This window comes from Ischnura elegans, chromosome 4 (genome assembly GCF_921293095.1).
Source record: "Ischnura elegans chromosome 4, ioIscEleg1.1, whole genome shotgun sequence".
Taxonomy (NCBI): Eukaryota; Metazoa; Arthropoda; class Insecta; order Odonata; family Coenagrionidae; genus Ischnura; species Ischnura elegans.
In genome coordinates, this window is record NC_060249.1 from 54526348 (window position 1) to 54544442 (window position 18095).

The 18095-nt window shown below is 38.2% G+C and overlaps 1 protein-coding gene across 1 annotated transcript in view; it reads left to right on the top strand.

The window, feature by feature from the left end:
- The window catches only part of LOC124157514 (protein Spindly), a 39073-nt gene that overhangs the window by 4484 nt on the left and 16494 nt on the right, over window positions 1–18095 (top strand). The window contains exons 3-7 of the mRNA XM_046532312.1: window positions 3877–4014; window positions 4901–5074; window positions 5683–5919; window positions 12360–12458; window positions 15896–16026. Coding sequence (XP_046388268.1) covers window positions 3877–4014; window positions 4901–5074; window positions 5683–5919; window positions 12360–12458; window positions 15896–16026 — 779 coding nt within the window. The remainder of the gene's footprint in view (window positions 1–3876; window positions 4015–4900; window positions 5075–5682; window positions 5920–12359; window positions 12459–15895; window positions 16027–18095) is intronic.

Here is an 18095-nt window from a genome sequence, read left to right on the forward strand (position 1 = left end):
ATTCTAATTCTGTCATGTACTATGAAAGCTTCAGAATGCGGAGATAGGGTATATTACTATCAGCCTAATATTGCATGAGGCGAAAGTGGTACTGAAAATAGTAAACAGATGAATGGAGGCATTGGCAGATGAATGTTTGGCCAAAGATCAGTTTAGTTTCAGAAAAGGAGTAAACTCGAGGTGCAATAGCAGTAAAGATTTCCCTAGTAGGGGAATCTAGAATATAACCAGGATGTGCATACCTGATTTGTGGATTTTGATGAAGCATTTGATAGAGAGGGTAGTGTAAAGTTAATGGGTATTCTCAAGAAAATAGGCATTTGGACCATTCGGGCGCACTGCAGCTAGGGACTATACCAGAGCCCCTCCGAGTATGGTGCCTCAAGAATATGGTATGTGCCCACTGCCAGGACTGGGGGTAGCTAATTTCTGGGCTTTCACAACCTGAGCATTAGATTGAGGCTAATATCAGATGGAGTCACCTAGGAGCACCACCCAGGTTGTGTGAATCCTATTTTTTTCATTTTATTGTAAAACTCCATTCTGAAGGAAGTGGGGTCATTTCGCACATGAAATGTTTGTGTTTCACACAAAATTGGATTTTTGGATGGGTTTTTGTGATCATAAGTGGTGGGTCAAGTTGCGAGTGGTCTGGAATTTGTTTGGTGCCTCCCACTCTGTCGAGTGGCTGACCCTGTGGTGGGCCACACTTCTAGTCGCATGCCACAGGCTACCGCGATTGTGTAGATCAACCAAGCTTTTTGTATCTAACGTCATATTTCACTAAATGGAGACAGTCCCTAAATGGAAAAAAATAGTAAACATACTGTGGCTCAAAGAGGAAGTTGGGTGGGACCTACTGGTGGGTCACGTCGCAGCAAAAATGATAAGAATCAATGTCTGGATCTTATTATGTTGAAGGTTTTTAAGAAATCTGATATTTTGTGGAGGATGAAAAAGGAGAAATTGCGTAAGGTGAGATAGAAATAACAAATTTTAATCTTATTTTGTAATAGGGTGGTTTCCTATTATTTTTTTATTCCTAAATCGAAAGATTATTACTCCTGGAGTACGCATTTCATGCTTTTAGATTTTTAAATGACTATATATATTTTTCGCGATAAAATGAGAAGTGAAAATTTTCAAGCAAGAGAAAATGCTTGTGCGCCGCTGCGATGCAGGCTGCTAGCAGGTAGGGCTTGGCTTAAATAAGGATTATTAATACCTTATCAAACGAAGTAAACTTTCCGACCATAGGCAGTTGTAATAGGTGATTATTAAGAAATTTTTCCCTGAGCTCTGTGCCTCATGCATGCATTGGTAATCTCAGACAATTTAAAACTCCTATCTATGTACTCGTATAGAATCTAGGCCCCTGTGACGTCAAGTGGAGTGGTATCGGCATGGGCGCCAATCTGGCCTTTTTCAAATGAGGTCAAAATTCACCATTAACGTTTGTTTAAACTGGAATTTTTAAAACCAAATAATTTTTATATTATGTATTGGTAGGTAACGAATCGCAATCAATGCCTTTCATTTTCTTTGATGAAGGAAACTACCCTATTGGTGTTTTGGATCCTTTTGTAGACTTTTGTGGTGGGGCTAAATTTGAGGAGGCCGACAAGTTTTTGGTATTCTAACTGTTTATCAATTCCTGGACAGTTTTGCCTGCATTATATGAGGTGTCTAACCGCTGAAGTGACCTACCATAAAGAGCAAGAACAATTTCCTCCTGATTGAAAATGAAATAAAATGGGATGAATACCTGGAAGAATTATACAATGGATATAATTGTGTGACACAAGTAATTGAAGAGGGAAGTGAAGTTGGTTAGGATGATAGGGGAGATGCAATTTTTAGATCTGAATTTGGTGCCATAGGAAAGGACCTATGGATGAATAAAGTAATCTAGAGTTGACGATATTCTTGTAGAGCTTTGTAAGAATGTAAAGGAATAGACAAATACATAGTGCTACAAATCCATCTGCAACATTTGAAGAACGGTAAACATACCAAGGGACTTAGAGAAGAGCATCATTATTCCTATTTCCAGCAAGAAGAGAGCAAAGAAATGTAATGATTTGCGACCCCATTATTACTGCTTCCCACTTGGAGGAAACACCAATTACGTAATTTTTCGGTCTGTTGCCCAGGCATTACTCACAGCACAAATGATCGCACCACCAATGGTCGAGTTAGGGGTGGTTCCTAATACTTTGGATGAAGAATTTCTTTTTAGATAGGGCACCAGGTGCTTACGTAGGATGCACCACCAAGTAAAGGTGCGTCACTCAAAAAAGGTGCGTCAATCTTCCTACGTGTTGGTTTTAAACAGACGCAAAAATAGCTTACGCATAGATTTAATAGTCTCTCGAAGACATTTGAAAATGAACAATTCCATGGCACACTTCAAGATTTTGCAGTCTATTTAAGGTGGTTTCTTCTTGTATGTCACTCTCTCCAACACCATACTGCTGTGGGCACTAATTTTTGGGAGACGAAGAACACCTCTCTACAGCCACATGGTGGAGAGCATCAAACAAGAAATAATATTCTTGCCCCAAAATTTACACCTGAGATGGGTTTGATCAAGAGGCGCATCGGAGTGGAACTTCACAGGTGAAGGCTTAAATGCGAAAAAGACCCGTTGCCAGGCATGCCTAGCAGAATACGCCTATCCAGGAATTCCCAGGGAGGGGAGGGTAGGGGAGTTGAAGTGAAAGTTGATCCTCCAAACCTAGCGCTGTCGTTTGCAGAGAACCCATGAACTAAAGCTTTCAATCAGCTGATCAACTGAACGCAGACATCACGGTGGAAGTAATGACAGATTTTAGCACCATTTGCCTAATGACTAATGCATCAAAGATTTTAATAATAATCATCTGGAGGAGGATAGAATGGGAAGCAGAGGAGCTTATGGATGACGACCGATTTGCACGATATAAATTCAAGGGCAAAAGGGTTCAAGTAATATTAGCCCCTACGATTCTTGTAGGGAAGGCATTGGAGATTGGTCAACAAGCCTAGATTCATTGCATTTGTAGACTTTGAAAAGGCTTTTGATACTGTGGATGGGAGTGCAATCCTCACAAACCTGGAATGAAATGCTAGTGTTTTATAATGACCAGAGAATTATCCACCATTTATTGTAAAAATTAAAAAGCTGTGATTAAATCTGGATGAAGCGGCATAGTAATGGAAGGAGTAAGACATGAGTGTGCTCTGTCCCCATTATTTTCAATGTTTTTGCTGAGAAAGCTATCTATGAAATCAAAGATAAACCACTAGAAGTGATAATCCGTGGTTAAAATATTAGTTAACAGTAATTTGTCTATAACATACCAGAGACAAATAGAGACCTGAAGAAAATTCTATTGAAAAATTTCCCTAATGACGTATTTTAACTGTCTCTTTCCCTTCACACAACCTTCTGCCACCATTTGTTGCTATCCTTCCGCTGACCTTGTGTATGAAGGAGTTGGTATTTCTGGTATGTAAACCGGACAATGTCGCACAGCGATTAAACCTGTCATTACATGTACATTTACAATTTTTTAATGAAACAATTTCACCAAGTGATGCCTCAAACTATTGACTTATGTATATTGTAAAATTATAATGCATAGTGTATGCTGGAAATATTTTAAACTGAAACCAGGAGCTAAGCTTCAATTTTATAATTTTGCTTTTGTGGTCATAATCTTGATACTCTGAGCATATAAAATTTTCTTGGTTTTGATCAATCCTGTGATTCTGCTTTGATTGCAAAAACTAGCCTGTTGGGTGAAAGTGCTTATAATTTTTACTTGTTACTTTCTAGTGTATTTTTTCTAAACTTGACCAGCCATCCATGTTCGTAATTTGTTCCTTATACAGATTGAAAACTTGAAATCAGAACTTACAATTCAAGCAAATAATGATGCTGAGAGAATCGAGCAGTTGGAGAAGGAGATTACTCTGACAAAAGGGCGGCTTGTTAATGAAGCTGAATCATCTCTTCATGCAAAGCAAGCTGTAAGTTCCTCTCTTTATGTACTTTTTTAATTTGCCTTTTTATAATGCTCTTGAAGCATCAATTCAAATTATGGGATCTTGTATGGATGGATGTATATTACCACATAGTTAATACACACTCATTCTTTCAGCATGAACTCCAAAAAAATTTCTTTCTATTTTTAACTTTCTGGTAAAAAGTGTCTTATTTTCAACACCTTAAAACTTTAGTGTAGAGTCTGGGTTAGCTGTAACCCTTGTATATATACATATACTTTTGGTCAAAAAAGTGTCTCCTTTCTCCTCCTCTCTCCAACCTTCAGGTTTAATCAGTGAGTGAGTGATGTTTTCCTAATCTCAGTTGAAAGAACAAAGTTTATATTGACTGTCTGCACTTTGGATTGGGAATCCTAATAGCTCCAAGTAATAAGGACCCAGAATTGAGTTTTTTGGGACTGAAAAAGTATCATAATTGTAAAAAACATGAAATAAATGACCTTAAGGACCAAATTTTTTTATTGTTTTAACCTATGACTTTGTAATTGTGCAATATGGTCCGCCTCAATCAGTTATATCCTCACAGCACAACCCTGCACCACCAATATGTAAGCCACACATCTTACGTCCGCTTTTACAGAATTCTCTGCAATTGGAAGTGCACTTGGATCATTAGAATTTTCATTTTGATTGCAAAAAAGGTTTTGATGATTTTATTTAACACCTTTATCGCTAACAGGATCTTTATATTGTCTTTTTATCCTGATTTTGGGCTCTTTATTTCTACTGCTTTGTGAAATTATTATTACTATAGTATTTTTAAAATTTACTCCATTTTTCCTACCTATGTTGAATTCAATTTTAAAACCTAGTGTAAGAATGCAATAAATTGTTACTTTTTTCATTTTAGTTTGAAGTGCTATCTGAGACGCTGAATGAGGAGACTAAGAAGAGGGAGAAGGCTGAGTCAGCTCTCAAAATGTTGGAACTAAAGTTGGGGGAGATGGAACAGAAGCTTGCTGAGGCTTTGGAGATAAAAGGAATTAAGGAAGAAGAAATCATATCTTTGAAGGAGAGGTTAACAGTTAAGTAATGATTTCCAGGTGACACATTTCAAGTGATATCTAGTCTTTTGCTCGAGGACTAAGGATCATATGCTATAAGGATATAGGTATAAGATGCTGCAACAATGTGTAAGGAGCGTGTATCAAAGTCAAAAGACTGGTAACCAAAGTGTTCATAAACCATGCCAAAAATTCAAACTCGTCTTTACTTCCCTGGCACCCTGATCCCTCCATTTTCCCACTCAATACCTTTAGCTGGAGCTGAATTTTGCAAATGAAATGTGACGTCATGAGAGAGCACTCTCGTCACTGCGTTTGTTTTCATGGCATGGTGTTGGGTTGTTAAATTTTTATTTAACGTGCGGTCGATGATTGTTACACGGTCAATATTTCTGCCTAAAATGGATTATCAACAAGCCAAGAAGTTAACGACTTTTCGACTGTGAAAACCTGGAAAAAACCGTGAATTTTATGATTTAGTTTGAGTGGGAATCCTGATTGGAGATAGCTGCATTTTGTGTATCAGTATTTACTGCGTAGTGAGCACTTTGGGTATTCCTTTCTCCATACTGTAATATTACTTTTTTATTGTATCTAATTTTCTTTTTATTGAACATAATTTTTTCAGCAAGCAGAGGAAGAGGTCGCACTATGTAATTCACAGATGAGGGAACTGCAGGTTCCAAATTTGAATGACTGTGAGCCTGGTGCTGGTGATGATGCGTCAAGCAAGGGCAATTCCTTGTTTGCTGAGGTCGATGATAGACGACAGTTAATGAAGCAACAACTTGTGGCAGAGAAGAATAAGAATGTTGGCCTTAAACGTGCATACAAGGCAAAGTGCAGTCAAGTTCAGCATTTGCAGGCAAGTTTTTCTGTTGCAATACGTCAGTATAACCAATAATTTTTCCTTATTTACCCTTATCTAAATAGAATTTGACATTAGAAGCTTGTTTTCGTGAGTATAGCATGTAGGGAGAATCTCCTTGCAATGAATAATTGGCGGTGTACCGTTGAATGCCCTGTGCTTAACAGGTAAAAGAAATATTGATAAAGCCAAGAAGTCGTTACCATGCCTTGCATTTGGTATTGCAAGGAATATCTCTTCTGAGTGGTACAGTCACTTTCAAAAGTTATAGGACAAAGTTTGTGGTGCCACTTCCGCTTCTCGAGGAATTTTTGTTTTTCTCACTTTTTTTTCCTTGGTTACTCTCCAAAAATATTTCGTTTGTCAGTGAAGATATATGAGGGGGTGAGAAGCCAAGGGGTACAAGAGATTTTTTTCTCAACAGAATTAGGTAAAGTTAATTGTAAGAAGAAATAAACAAAAATTGGTTGCCAAGGGACTTGAGTGAGTCTCAGTTCTGTGCTGACATCGAGTGGAAAATCAAATGCACCACTAAGTATCTAATTGATCTCGTTTGTTTTTTATACGCAATTCTGTACATAACTTATCATAGAAAAAAGAAATCACTTGTACCCCTTGGCTTCCAATCCACTCATATGCACTCAATGGGAGATGTTACTTGTAAATTGATCATTCTGTTTCGATTTATGCCGGATTTAATGATTAATTCGTGTGGATTTACTGCGTACTTTCCCTGGTTTTCACTGTTGGTTTGTATTTTACGTATTATAGCTCCTAAAACTTCCTAATATATGTTTTCTTCAGGTTGTTCATTCGTTTAGTATTTCTTTATACATTGCAAATCATTTTTGATTATGCTGCAATAACTTTATATACTTTTTTACGATAATGAGTCGTATAAAAGTTAGGAATTGGGTAGGATTAAACGTATAATTTGTGTGAATGGCTAGTGCATTTGAAGGTTAGGGATTTGCAAAAGAAGGTAACCGTAGACTGGAGGTAAAGAGGGCATGAAAACTCTGCGTCGATGTTAACATAGTTTTTTAAGACTGGTGACAAAGGGTCATACCTATCAGGTGATCATTGAAAATTTATCAATTGCTTTTAATTGGTGTTGGTATTTAAGATTTTTATAATGAACACCATACTGATCACCCACCTTGTGAGGCGGGTATTGGAGCACAGAAGGCTAGCTGGTGATTATGATTGTATAATAACTTAATAACTGTCCTCGGCGTTAACGTTCTCTTGAAAGACTGCTTGGAAAGAGTCACTCTTTTCCTTTCATTATTATTAACCACACTATGTTCTGGATTACTTAAAGATAAAAATATAGCTCACTCTAAATTTTTTTATTTATCTGTGCTTTTTAAATAAATTTCAACGAGTAATAATTTAACAGGAAGTGCAATAACCTAATTTGATAATCAAGAATATAAAATATTATCCAATATCCTTATGCACTAGGTCTCCAGTTGTCATTCACAGATATATCCAATGCATACTAATGCACTTATGAATCACCTTGTATCATAATGGGGAACATGCACAATTTTTTTAAGTATTAGAATTAAAAGGCCCCTACCTCAAATGTTCTCGCTGAAAATTTTGCGGATGAATAATGATTTTTAGCTGACTTATGAGCCTTGAAAAATAAATCTTCATCTTGAAATCACAACGCCATTGGACCATGACGTCGCGGGACGGTATCCACTGATGACAGACTTAGGATAGTGGATAGAAAATCGATCTATGCAGGGGCTTGAACACAAATTTGGATAAAATAATTGCTGTTTTAACGTCAAACGGCAAATTGTTGGTATTTTGGGTTGCCAAGGTGTTGTTGGAACAAATAAAGGGGATTGTTTGGGAAGATTAAATGAAAATAAGTTGATTGCAGATTGTGGTATACGTTACACACCTACAGCATTTGCTTAATGGATCAAGTGTATTGTAGCATGGATACTCAATAGGAAACCGTAAAAAAAAAACAGATAAATAGCGTACAGTGCCCTGTAGCTCAAGTATCTCTATTATCTCGCCGGAGAAGGTTTTTGCTTGTGTGCCAATGGGCAAAAATAAGAGAAGAAAGTGGTTGATGACCTACAGAATGGAGTTAAATACTGTATTTACCTTGTCAACCGTGTATTTCTCAGCGTAAGTACACTCTTGAATCAGGGTCACAGTAGGGTTTTATGGAATCGCTAGTTTTTCTCGGATGGCCACCAAATTTAGGATGTATCACTTATTTCACTCTGTAAGCAATCCTAGAAATGTACCTATGAGTCTGCCCATTGTAGGATTAAATGTATAGGCAGGTGGCTATTCATGAGAATAAATACTGATTACGATTAAAACACGGTGAAAAATTAGGAATGTATGAGAAATATGAGGTTTTGGCAAGGTTAACTAATATGTATTACTTTGATACCCATAATGTCTGCTGCATGTCAATGCAAAGCCTACAATTTCAACTAATTTTTGCCATGGATCTCGGTTCAAAAACAGGAACTAGAGTAAATACAGCACACATAGTACTTGAAGCTTATTTTTGTGTCTATCAAATACTTATATATTGCCTTTTAACGATCATTTATGTCTCAAATCCGGCCGATTGTAAAAACCATGTAAGCTCTGATTGCTAGGTTACTAAATGAACACATAAGATGAATTTTCAGCTGGCAATGGATCTATTAGATCTTACTGGGTAATAAATAAATAAATATTTAAAAAAGTTTGTAATACAATTTTTATTAGTCATATAATTATTTACCTGCTTGCTTCTACTCCACTCATCACTGTAGTTACGAAGCAATCACTGTTTTTTCAGAAAATCAGCCGCCATAATGGAGTCGACCAAAAGTGAACTGTCATATTGTCCCTTCTTAAATCCCTCTCAAGTCAATTTGTCCTTTGAGGAACTACTGTAAAGCTCAACGATGATTTTTACTTTGATATCTTCCATTCAAGGCTCTACCACTCTACTCTCTTAGCGAAGTGAATGGTGTACCGTATGATGACGTCAGAAGGCGTTTCAGGGCATGTGACTTCAAGCGATATTCGAGCACTTTTTAATTAGCATTTAATAACGTTTGTGGAGTACGAGGAGAGTTTTGGCCAACATATTTGGACTCGCGAGAAAATTGTGTATTCAATGAGACTTACTTGTATGATGAACAAATTTCATGCGTGTTCCCCAATGATAGAACAATGCACAGCACAATTAGCAATTTACGAAATGAAAGAATTTTTTCAATACTGTGCATTCCTCGTTCTTCACAATTATATTCTTCCTAGTTATATTCTGCGAAAATGGTGAAGTTCAAAAAAGCCTATTCTCTAACTAAATTGTTTCCGCTGAATAACAGCCTCGAATGCTTTTGTCGGTCTGTTAAGAATGGCTTGAGAGCAGGTGTGTGGAGTTAAATGCTATGCTTCATCACCCGCCTTCTAACTGTTGCGTAGCTGCTTCCAAATTGCACCTCCATGGGTAAGTCAACTACTCTACTGACACAGAGGATTGTCTTTGATCAAATGTCGAATCCTAATGTCCTCGAAATTGTGGGTGGCTCGCCTGACTATCAGCAACTCGTCGCCTTCCTTGAAACGCCTTACCCAGCAATAAACAGTATTCCGAGACGAATTCTGCTGCCCAGCTATTTAGGCAACTGTTTTGCCACCCTCCATCATGCTTATAATTTGTCCGCATAACGCTGGACTCAACTCTGTGCTCCTTTGCTCTTCTATAGCACAGAAGTTCAAGACTGGTTCTAAATTATCAATGAAGTTGTTTGTGAACCACATGCTTTCCTTTAGTTTGCTATTCCATTGTCATGCTCATTATTCAAGGTCCTGTTCCCATGTTTACCACTTCAAAGCAATGGCTGTCTTCAGTTTTCACGTACCGGTAATTCATGACATGAGAAGTGGTAAGAGCGTTAGATTGCTGTGATTAAGTCTCAGGTTTTTTTGCTCATGAAAATCTATGACTTCTATGTATTGATTGTCGTGTTTATTGTTCAGTTCTTACTCATTGTTTATAAGAAGTTTTAATGTGTTTTTATACCAATATTGAATACAAGTTAAAGGAAGACCGATGAAAATTAATATTTTAATGTGCCTTTTCATACGCTTTTCTTTCTCTCGATTTGCCATGGTTTAAAGTTCTACAATACTCGTTTCCATGGCTATGACTTGAAAATTATTGTCTAATCATACATTAGGGGTCAACTGATATAAAGTGATGACATGGTATGCGTGGACCCGGGTTCTAGTCCCAAGGTGCACAAATGTTTTCAAGAAACATTTTTGCAAACGAGGAAATGTTTCAATTGCTAAAGGGAATAATAAGAATAATTTGCTAATGGAAAAGAAGTATTTAGATTTTTTTGCAAAATTTCTGTTAGCAACTATGACTAAAAACAATACAGGACTCCTATAGGATTGAAATACTGAAAAAATCTACCTGATACGGTGACAACATAAAGGTGTGTCACTACAATAAGTGGGGAGATCTTTAGGCCTTCTAGGTTTTGCATTCACAGTAGGATATAACATCAACAAGTTTTCTTATTCAGCCCACCAATCAATTGGACGAATCCATTGTGGAAGATTAGTTTGATTGTGTCATAAATTGAGAACCAGAGGGCAAATTCAACACAAAACCCTAGTAAAGTAGTATGTGATGATTATGAAGGCTATTTTTGCTAACTAACTCAACTAAGACATCATTTAATTATGCACAAAAGGTAAAATTACCAATATCGATGATTACAAAATGCACATACTCCAGAGAGGCGCATTAAGTTTTCAAATCCGACAGCACAACCGAGAAAACTGAGGAGTGTGTGAAGTAAATGAATAGGGTAGTTTCCTTCATCAAAGAAAACAAAAGGCATTGATGGCGATTCGTTACCCACCATTAGTGTATTCATAATACACAAATTATTTGGTTTTTGAAATACCGGTTTAGACGAATGGCAAGGGTCAAATTTTATCCTCATTTGAAAAAGGCCAGATTGGCGCCCATGCGATTCCACTCCACGTGATGTCACAGGGACCTAGTTTCTACACGAGAGGATAGGAGTTATGTATCGTCAGAGGCTACCAATGCATGCATGAGGCACAGAGCTCAGGGAAACATGTCTTAATAATCACCTATTAAAACTGGCTAAGGTCGGAAAGTTTTCTTCGCTTGATAAGGTATTAATAAACCTTTTTAAGCCATGCGCTACCAGACAGGAAGGTACTCAGCTACCCGTTAGCATCCTGCGTCCTATCAGCGGTCAGAGCCTCGATCAAGGTCACCTACCAGGCGGGAGGGGGAACCAGAAATGCGTTGCACGGAGTTTTTCCCTTCATTCCTACTTACGCGTCGCGTTTTCGCACGCTTGAAAATTTTCACTTTTCATTTGATCGCGAAAAATAGATATCGTCATTTAAAAATCTAAAAACGTGAAATATGTACTCCAGGAGTAATAATCTTTCGATTTAGGTAATAAAAAAATAATAGGAAACCACCCTATTCTAGCAAATAATGTCGATCAATTTTAATGGAAAAAGAAAAAGTTTTTAGTAATAAAACTAAATCTGTGACTAATTTCACTAGTCTTGGAACTGTTCAATAATGCTTTCGGCAGGTTTTTACCTTATACTTTACTTTTATCTACCCTTTACCACCAGCTGACTATCTTATCCTAATTACTTGCCTTTTGCATGTAGCCATTCTTGTAAAGGATGAGTCCACTCTAGCCCTATTCTTCACTTTAATGTGTAAGTCTTTACAGTTAAAAAAAAGTATATGATGCTGATGCCGCAAATTTAAAATTATCTGACATGTATAAAGAGATGCTAAACGAATAAACAACCTGAAAAAACATATATGTATGTATTAGGAAGTTTTTCAACGTTGGGGATATGATCCCACTATCATCACCATTTCTGTCACACATTTACTTCACTAGGCCACCGCAACTGCTTGCAGTAAATGTGTTATGATATGTAAAATACAAACCAGCAGTGAAAACTTGGGCAAGTACGCAGTAAATGTACACAAAATAATCATTAAATCTGACATCGAAACAGAAAGATCAATTTACAAGTAACATCTCCATTTGAGTGCATATATCTTCACCCACTAACAAAATATTTTGGTGAGTAACCTAGGAAAATGAAAAGAGCAAGAATAATATACTTGATAATATCCTCCCGAGTAATATCACTGATACGAAAGAAAAGTGGTAAGGAGAGTCAAATATGGTAATTTAGAAGCTTTGTCCTTTACTTTCTGAAATAGTGAGTGATTTTTGGGAATTATGACCACTTGTTTACTTAACTTTTTACTGTATTCCGTTCATTCTCTTCTATTTTAAATATAACTGTGTCCTTGGAAATTAAATTTTGATTACCTGGTCATTTCCTTTTCTATCTTTGTTTAGGCTCAGTTGACGGATGTCACAAGGAAGTGGAAAGAAGATGCCAAAGATACAATATCTAGCCAAGATAGTCTAATTGCTTCTTTAAGGTCTCGGATCAAGGTTAGTAATCAACATTAATCAATTAGATTGTGTGTGATTCCCCAAAGAAGATTACCTTCTTATACAAAACTGTTTCAAGGCCATAGCCAGAAAATATCTTCATAGGGGGTTCATATGGAGAGGGGATGCGAATAGGGATACATTTCTGTTCGAAGAGGTACTTTTAAGACCATGTCTCTCAAATATTTTGTGAGGTTTTGAACCCCTAACATCTCCATTTTTTCAATGCATAATATTAGCCTACGCAGCATACTCCCGATTATTCGGGCTAATAATGGGGAGAGGTGGTACGAATAATCGGAAAACACGAGTAATCTAAACTTTCACTTTAATTTCTTGTAATTTTCATCATACACATTAGTAAATCAATCTATTATCTACACACATTTTATGTTATTTTAGTTTGCTTTCCGGAATCAATAGCAGTTTTCTTTTCCCGACTGCGAATGTTTTTGCTGTGATAAAATGATTGCACTTGTATTCTTACAGCTCTGTGTAATACCTAGTTTCCGAAAACCGTGCATCCGTGGCTGCAAGATCACGGATTCAGAAAGGTGATTTCCACGAATGCTTCAAAAGCACTGCACGACGTCGAAATTAAACTGTAGGGCACTACGCGGCATGTTTGCTTCTTGCACAAGTTGCCCAGGACGCAGATCCGTGATCACTGAGCACAACCATGCATCGCGATCCTTGGAAAACAGGAACACTGCGTGATGGCAACTGGCACGTGATCACCCCATCGCCCAGCAGTGGTTATAGGAAACCATGGCATAAGGCAAACTGTCTTTGCAAGGAAGTGCCTGGCTATGACTCATGCTATCTCTACTTCCACTTACATCGCCACCTTCACTTCTACTATTCCCTACCTCTCCAGATTGACCTTTACTAGTCACGGCGTAAACATGCCCGAGTGCGACGAAATCTGACACCGCTGATCGTCATCTACAATGCTGGAGCAGAGCAGAGCATCCAAGTAAACTCGAAACATTCCTTGTCAGCAAGTAAATAAAATAATTCCATTTTACGATACGATGGGAATTTAATGGAAATAATAGGCCCAGTGTAGCCATGCATTAAAATGCAATTATCGTGCTGCTTTTGTGTCGGATTTTATTATTCTACAAAGATCACTGAAAACATGGAAGGAGAATGAACTCATGCATGGATAATCGGGGGTCTGCTGTATGTGCATTACTCTATAAATGAATGATACTTTGAATCGGTTATATGGTTCATAGTTGTTTCTCCTGCGAAACTCTGCTGCCCTCTCTCCCATGTCATTCTGCCTTCCTAGACCAAATTCTCCTATTTTGTTTCTATCTCTTCCTTCCCTGACTGAAGCATTTCAATCCCCCATCACCACTAGATTTTTCTTACCCGGATTTTCTCTAATTATTTCCTCGAGTTGTTCATACACCTCATCTACTTCTTCCTCCCTATGATTACTTGTGGGCATGTAAACTTGAATCACCACAAGGTTGCGGGTCATGGCTCAATTTCTACCACTAGAATCCTATTGCTTACTTGGTCTATACCTACCACACGCTTAACCCATATTCCCGTATAATACTAAAGCTACCCCTCACTGACTTTCCTCCCCACCGCTATATATAACCCTTTACTCATCACTCCAATAGTCCCCACCATCCCTCCCCTTCACTTTGCTTAATCCTAAGATATCTGTCCTCCCTTTATCCGTTTCCCTTTTGATGTTTTCTAGCTTCCCTGCCCTCATCATTTTCCTCACGTTCTATGTTTGAACATTTATTGCTGCCTTCTTCTTCTCCATCTTCTTGGTCTTCTTTGTTCCTTTCTTGACTGCCGCTGCTGATGATGATGATAAGTGTCTGTAAGGATTTTGCATACTGATGACCCCGAGGACCTTGCCAACCTAACTGCTGTGAATGGCAGCTGCCCTTTGTGGATGGGTCCCGTTCGATGAGTTTCTGAGGCTCATTTGGTTGTACTCCATTGTGGTGATCGGAAGATACTCTGCGTGGCGGGAAAGGAGGCGTGACGCTACTTTTCCCGCCCTAGGGTGTGTGGGTCCAAGGAACATATCCGAGAATTCGGACCATGCACTAGGGTACTCTACCCTTTCCCACTCCTACCCCCTTCCTGCCACCCGCACTCCCAGGAAGTAGATATATAGGGCAGAAATTCTGTCCCATGCTGAACAGTTTTTAGGAGTACAGTGAGTGCGGTGTGTTAGTGCTTGGTCGGGATGAGTTCGTCGTTCGAGGACTTCTGCAATTCTCCTCCGGGGACTCTTCGGGACCTTGACGCAGGAGCTGCGGTAAATCTCGAACGACGACTCGTGTGGGACTCGAACCGGGTACGACCAGGACCCAGACCATCAGCATTGCCTCTCCCTACTCGCCGTCACGTAAGTTTTATATCCCAGAATTCCACCTCTGTGCGTGCCAGCCTCAAATCCCCCCCGTGTAAGTGTAAGGACTGAAGAACAACGAACAATAAAAGCTGAGTTTAGTAACTCCCGAAGAGCATTTGATTCGCTCTCCCTTCGGAACCTTATCCCCTAAGTACCAAGTAGGTAGAAGTCCTCCTAGTAGGTAGCAGTTGTCATCCCATCGCGACACCATGTTTTCAGGGAAGAGATAGTTGGTAGGGTTTCCCACTTCCATTCCAATAGTGTTATATATGTGGGCTACCTTTCACCTGGCTCCTACCCATCGACCTATCTTGCATGAGAATAATTAAGAAATTAATTAATTAATCCCCACCAGTGCAGCTCTAGGGGTCATAGGAATGCCCAAGCCTTTCCACTGTGACAAGGTTGTTGCCCAAGTGAAAGGAGGCAGTATATACGTAGTTGTAAATCACACAGAAAACACTAAAGATGTACAGTCTATTGCTGTCATAAAGCCTCAACTGAATATGTAAATATTTTCACATTTGGTTGTCTGATTGCACTCTAGATGTTAATCATACTACCATAACAGATTGTACCTTTAACTTTTTTTTTTTTTAAGATTTTTACAGGATGAATTTCTTCCATTTCAAGGTTACTCACAGCTTTGAACAGCAATGGACATTTAATACAAGAATAATTTATACATTAGTTAAGGAGGACATTGCAATATTACCACCGAATTAATTTTTGCACTACATATGTGTTTTGTTGTTACAACAACATTTTCAAGGTATTAATAATTTTATATCAATAGCTTCCACAACATGCCACATATCATACAATATATTCATACATTTTCCAAGCTGTGGTAAAAATTATATTTTAGCACTTGACGATCTGGCTATAATGCAGATTCCACATTAGTAATACTTATTGATTCATTGGAAAAAATCAATAGAACATATTATAATAAAAGGAACTAATGGAACCTTTATTATCATCCCAACTTGAATTACTCTTTATTCATAAACCTTAATATATTTTTTCTCTTTTCATGTAGGAATTGGAGGAAACTCAAATGATTCAAAGCCCTGTGTTAGACGATACAAGGCACAGAGAATTCATGGGAAGGGTAAATGGAGACAATCTAGATGAATATAAATTCATGGAAATGGAATTAGAAAATGGCAGGTAATACTTTCAATAACCTGTTTTTGTTATACATTTATATGTGTATGAATTTATATTTGCTAATGGTAAATTTTTCACTTTTCCCACCTTAAATATTTTTGTAATTTTTCAAGTCTTGACTTATGTAAATCTGTACTTAGGTTAGTATTTACCATTAAAAGCAATAATATTGATTGTTTGTGTCAGAACAAGATATGTACAGTAGAATTTTTGCTGGCGGAGGGAATGCCTAATGGCGTTATACACAAAACAAACCAGCCCAATTTTATTATGCACATTAAAATGGATTATTGTTATGTTTGGAGCTGTGAGCCAACTCTGTAATTGTTGGTCACTCACTTCACTTGATGGGTTGCCACTGCTAAATAGGTGTTAGGAGTACCCAATGAACAGCTTAGGTCATTTGTGTCATATGTAAGGAAGGTGGGAGAGAATCCCAGTTGCTTCCCAATGAAAGGTGCCAAGGGGGTCAAGATTTATCATCCTATTTGATGAACAGTTTGCTTTACGTGGAGTAGTGATGAGCGATATATCGCTAACTGTGATTGAATCACCGTTACTGAAAAGTAGCAATCACTGTCGGTGATCGAATACTCAAAATCACTGTGACTGCGATTCGGTGATTCTGCTACTACGGCTACTGCCTAGTGATCAGCGATGTATCGCTACCTGTGATAGAAGGGAAGTAGCCGATCACTGCCAGTGACCAAATCACTGAATCCACTGAATATTCGATATCACTGCAACTTGTCCGGTGCTACCACTGCTACCAACTGCAGCAATGTTACAGATGAATACAATGCTACCACTGCTATTACGATTTAAATTAGAGATTAAACGTGATCGGTAAAATCGGAACTTCAATTGGCGTACGTGTGAGGATAATCCTTACGATTTGACTGTTTTGTGGGCACATAATGGAGAAAAGAAGAAAATTTAGCGAAATATGGAACTTTTATACCGTGGTCAATGGAGAAATTGCATCTTGCAACATATGCAAGCATAAACTATCGTATAAGACGACTACCTCCAACCTGAGGAAGCATATGATGTCAAAACATCCAACTGTGGCCCTACCATTGTCCTCCAGGCGCAGTAATATAGTTATGGTCATTATTTTCTTTATTCTTTATGAGTAGATTTTAGATATAAGGCCTGAAGGCCTGCAAATAATGTGCTAAAATGAATTCGTTGTATCATGGAAGCCCTCCTCCTTCCATGGTTGTATTCTATAAATTTAGATCTTTCGGTGAAAGTTATTTGAAGCAAAAAGTAAATTTACTACTCTGCGGATCCATATAATTCATCTATTTGGTACTATTTACGCCTTATCATGGATATTTCACATTCATTTTTCTTGATATCCAGTGTAATTAAATATTAGCCTATTCTCCGCGTAGAAGTACGTATACATACTGTTAAATTTTATCATGGTATTTGCAGAATGTTACTCTACCCGGTGAAGACGATCCACCGACAGAAGATGTCGGAGATCACTTAACTTCCATGGATGCAGCTACTCCGTCAACAAGTAATGACGGTAATGATAGCTCCCTTCAATTGCCAGCCATCCCACGTACGTCTTCATCGACCGCAGTCCGACGTCAGACAACTATTCCCTCGTCTTTTTGTTCGAAAACGCTCTCTCTTAAAAGAAAGCAGTACATAGACCGGAAGATACTGGGATTATTCGTAATTGACTTGCAGCCCTTCAGAATTGTGGAGGATGTTGGTTTTAAAGAATTGATGGAAGCGGCGTTGCCTAACTACGAAATTCCTAGTAGGCATCGCATTTCAAACACTATGATTCCTGCCATGTACGAAGAATGCGAATTCTGCGTATGCCAATTGCTGAAGTCAGCCAAAAGTGTATGTATAACTACAGACTGTTGGTCATCCTCGAGCGCAAAGGGTTACATTGCAGTGACTGCGCATTTTTTGGACGGTGATTTTGAAGTCATATCTGTGCTCCTGGAGTGTGCAGAAATGAGTGCAAACCACACAAGCCAAAATCTGGCCCAGGAACTTTTTAGAATTACTACTCATTGGGAGGAGGTCAATTCTAAAGT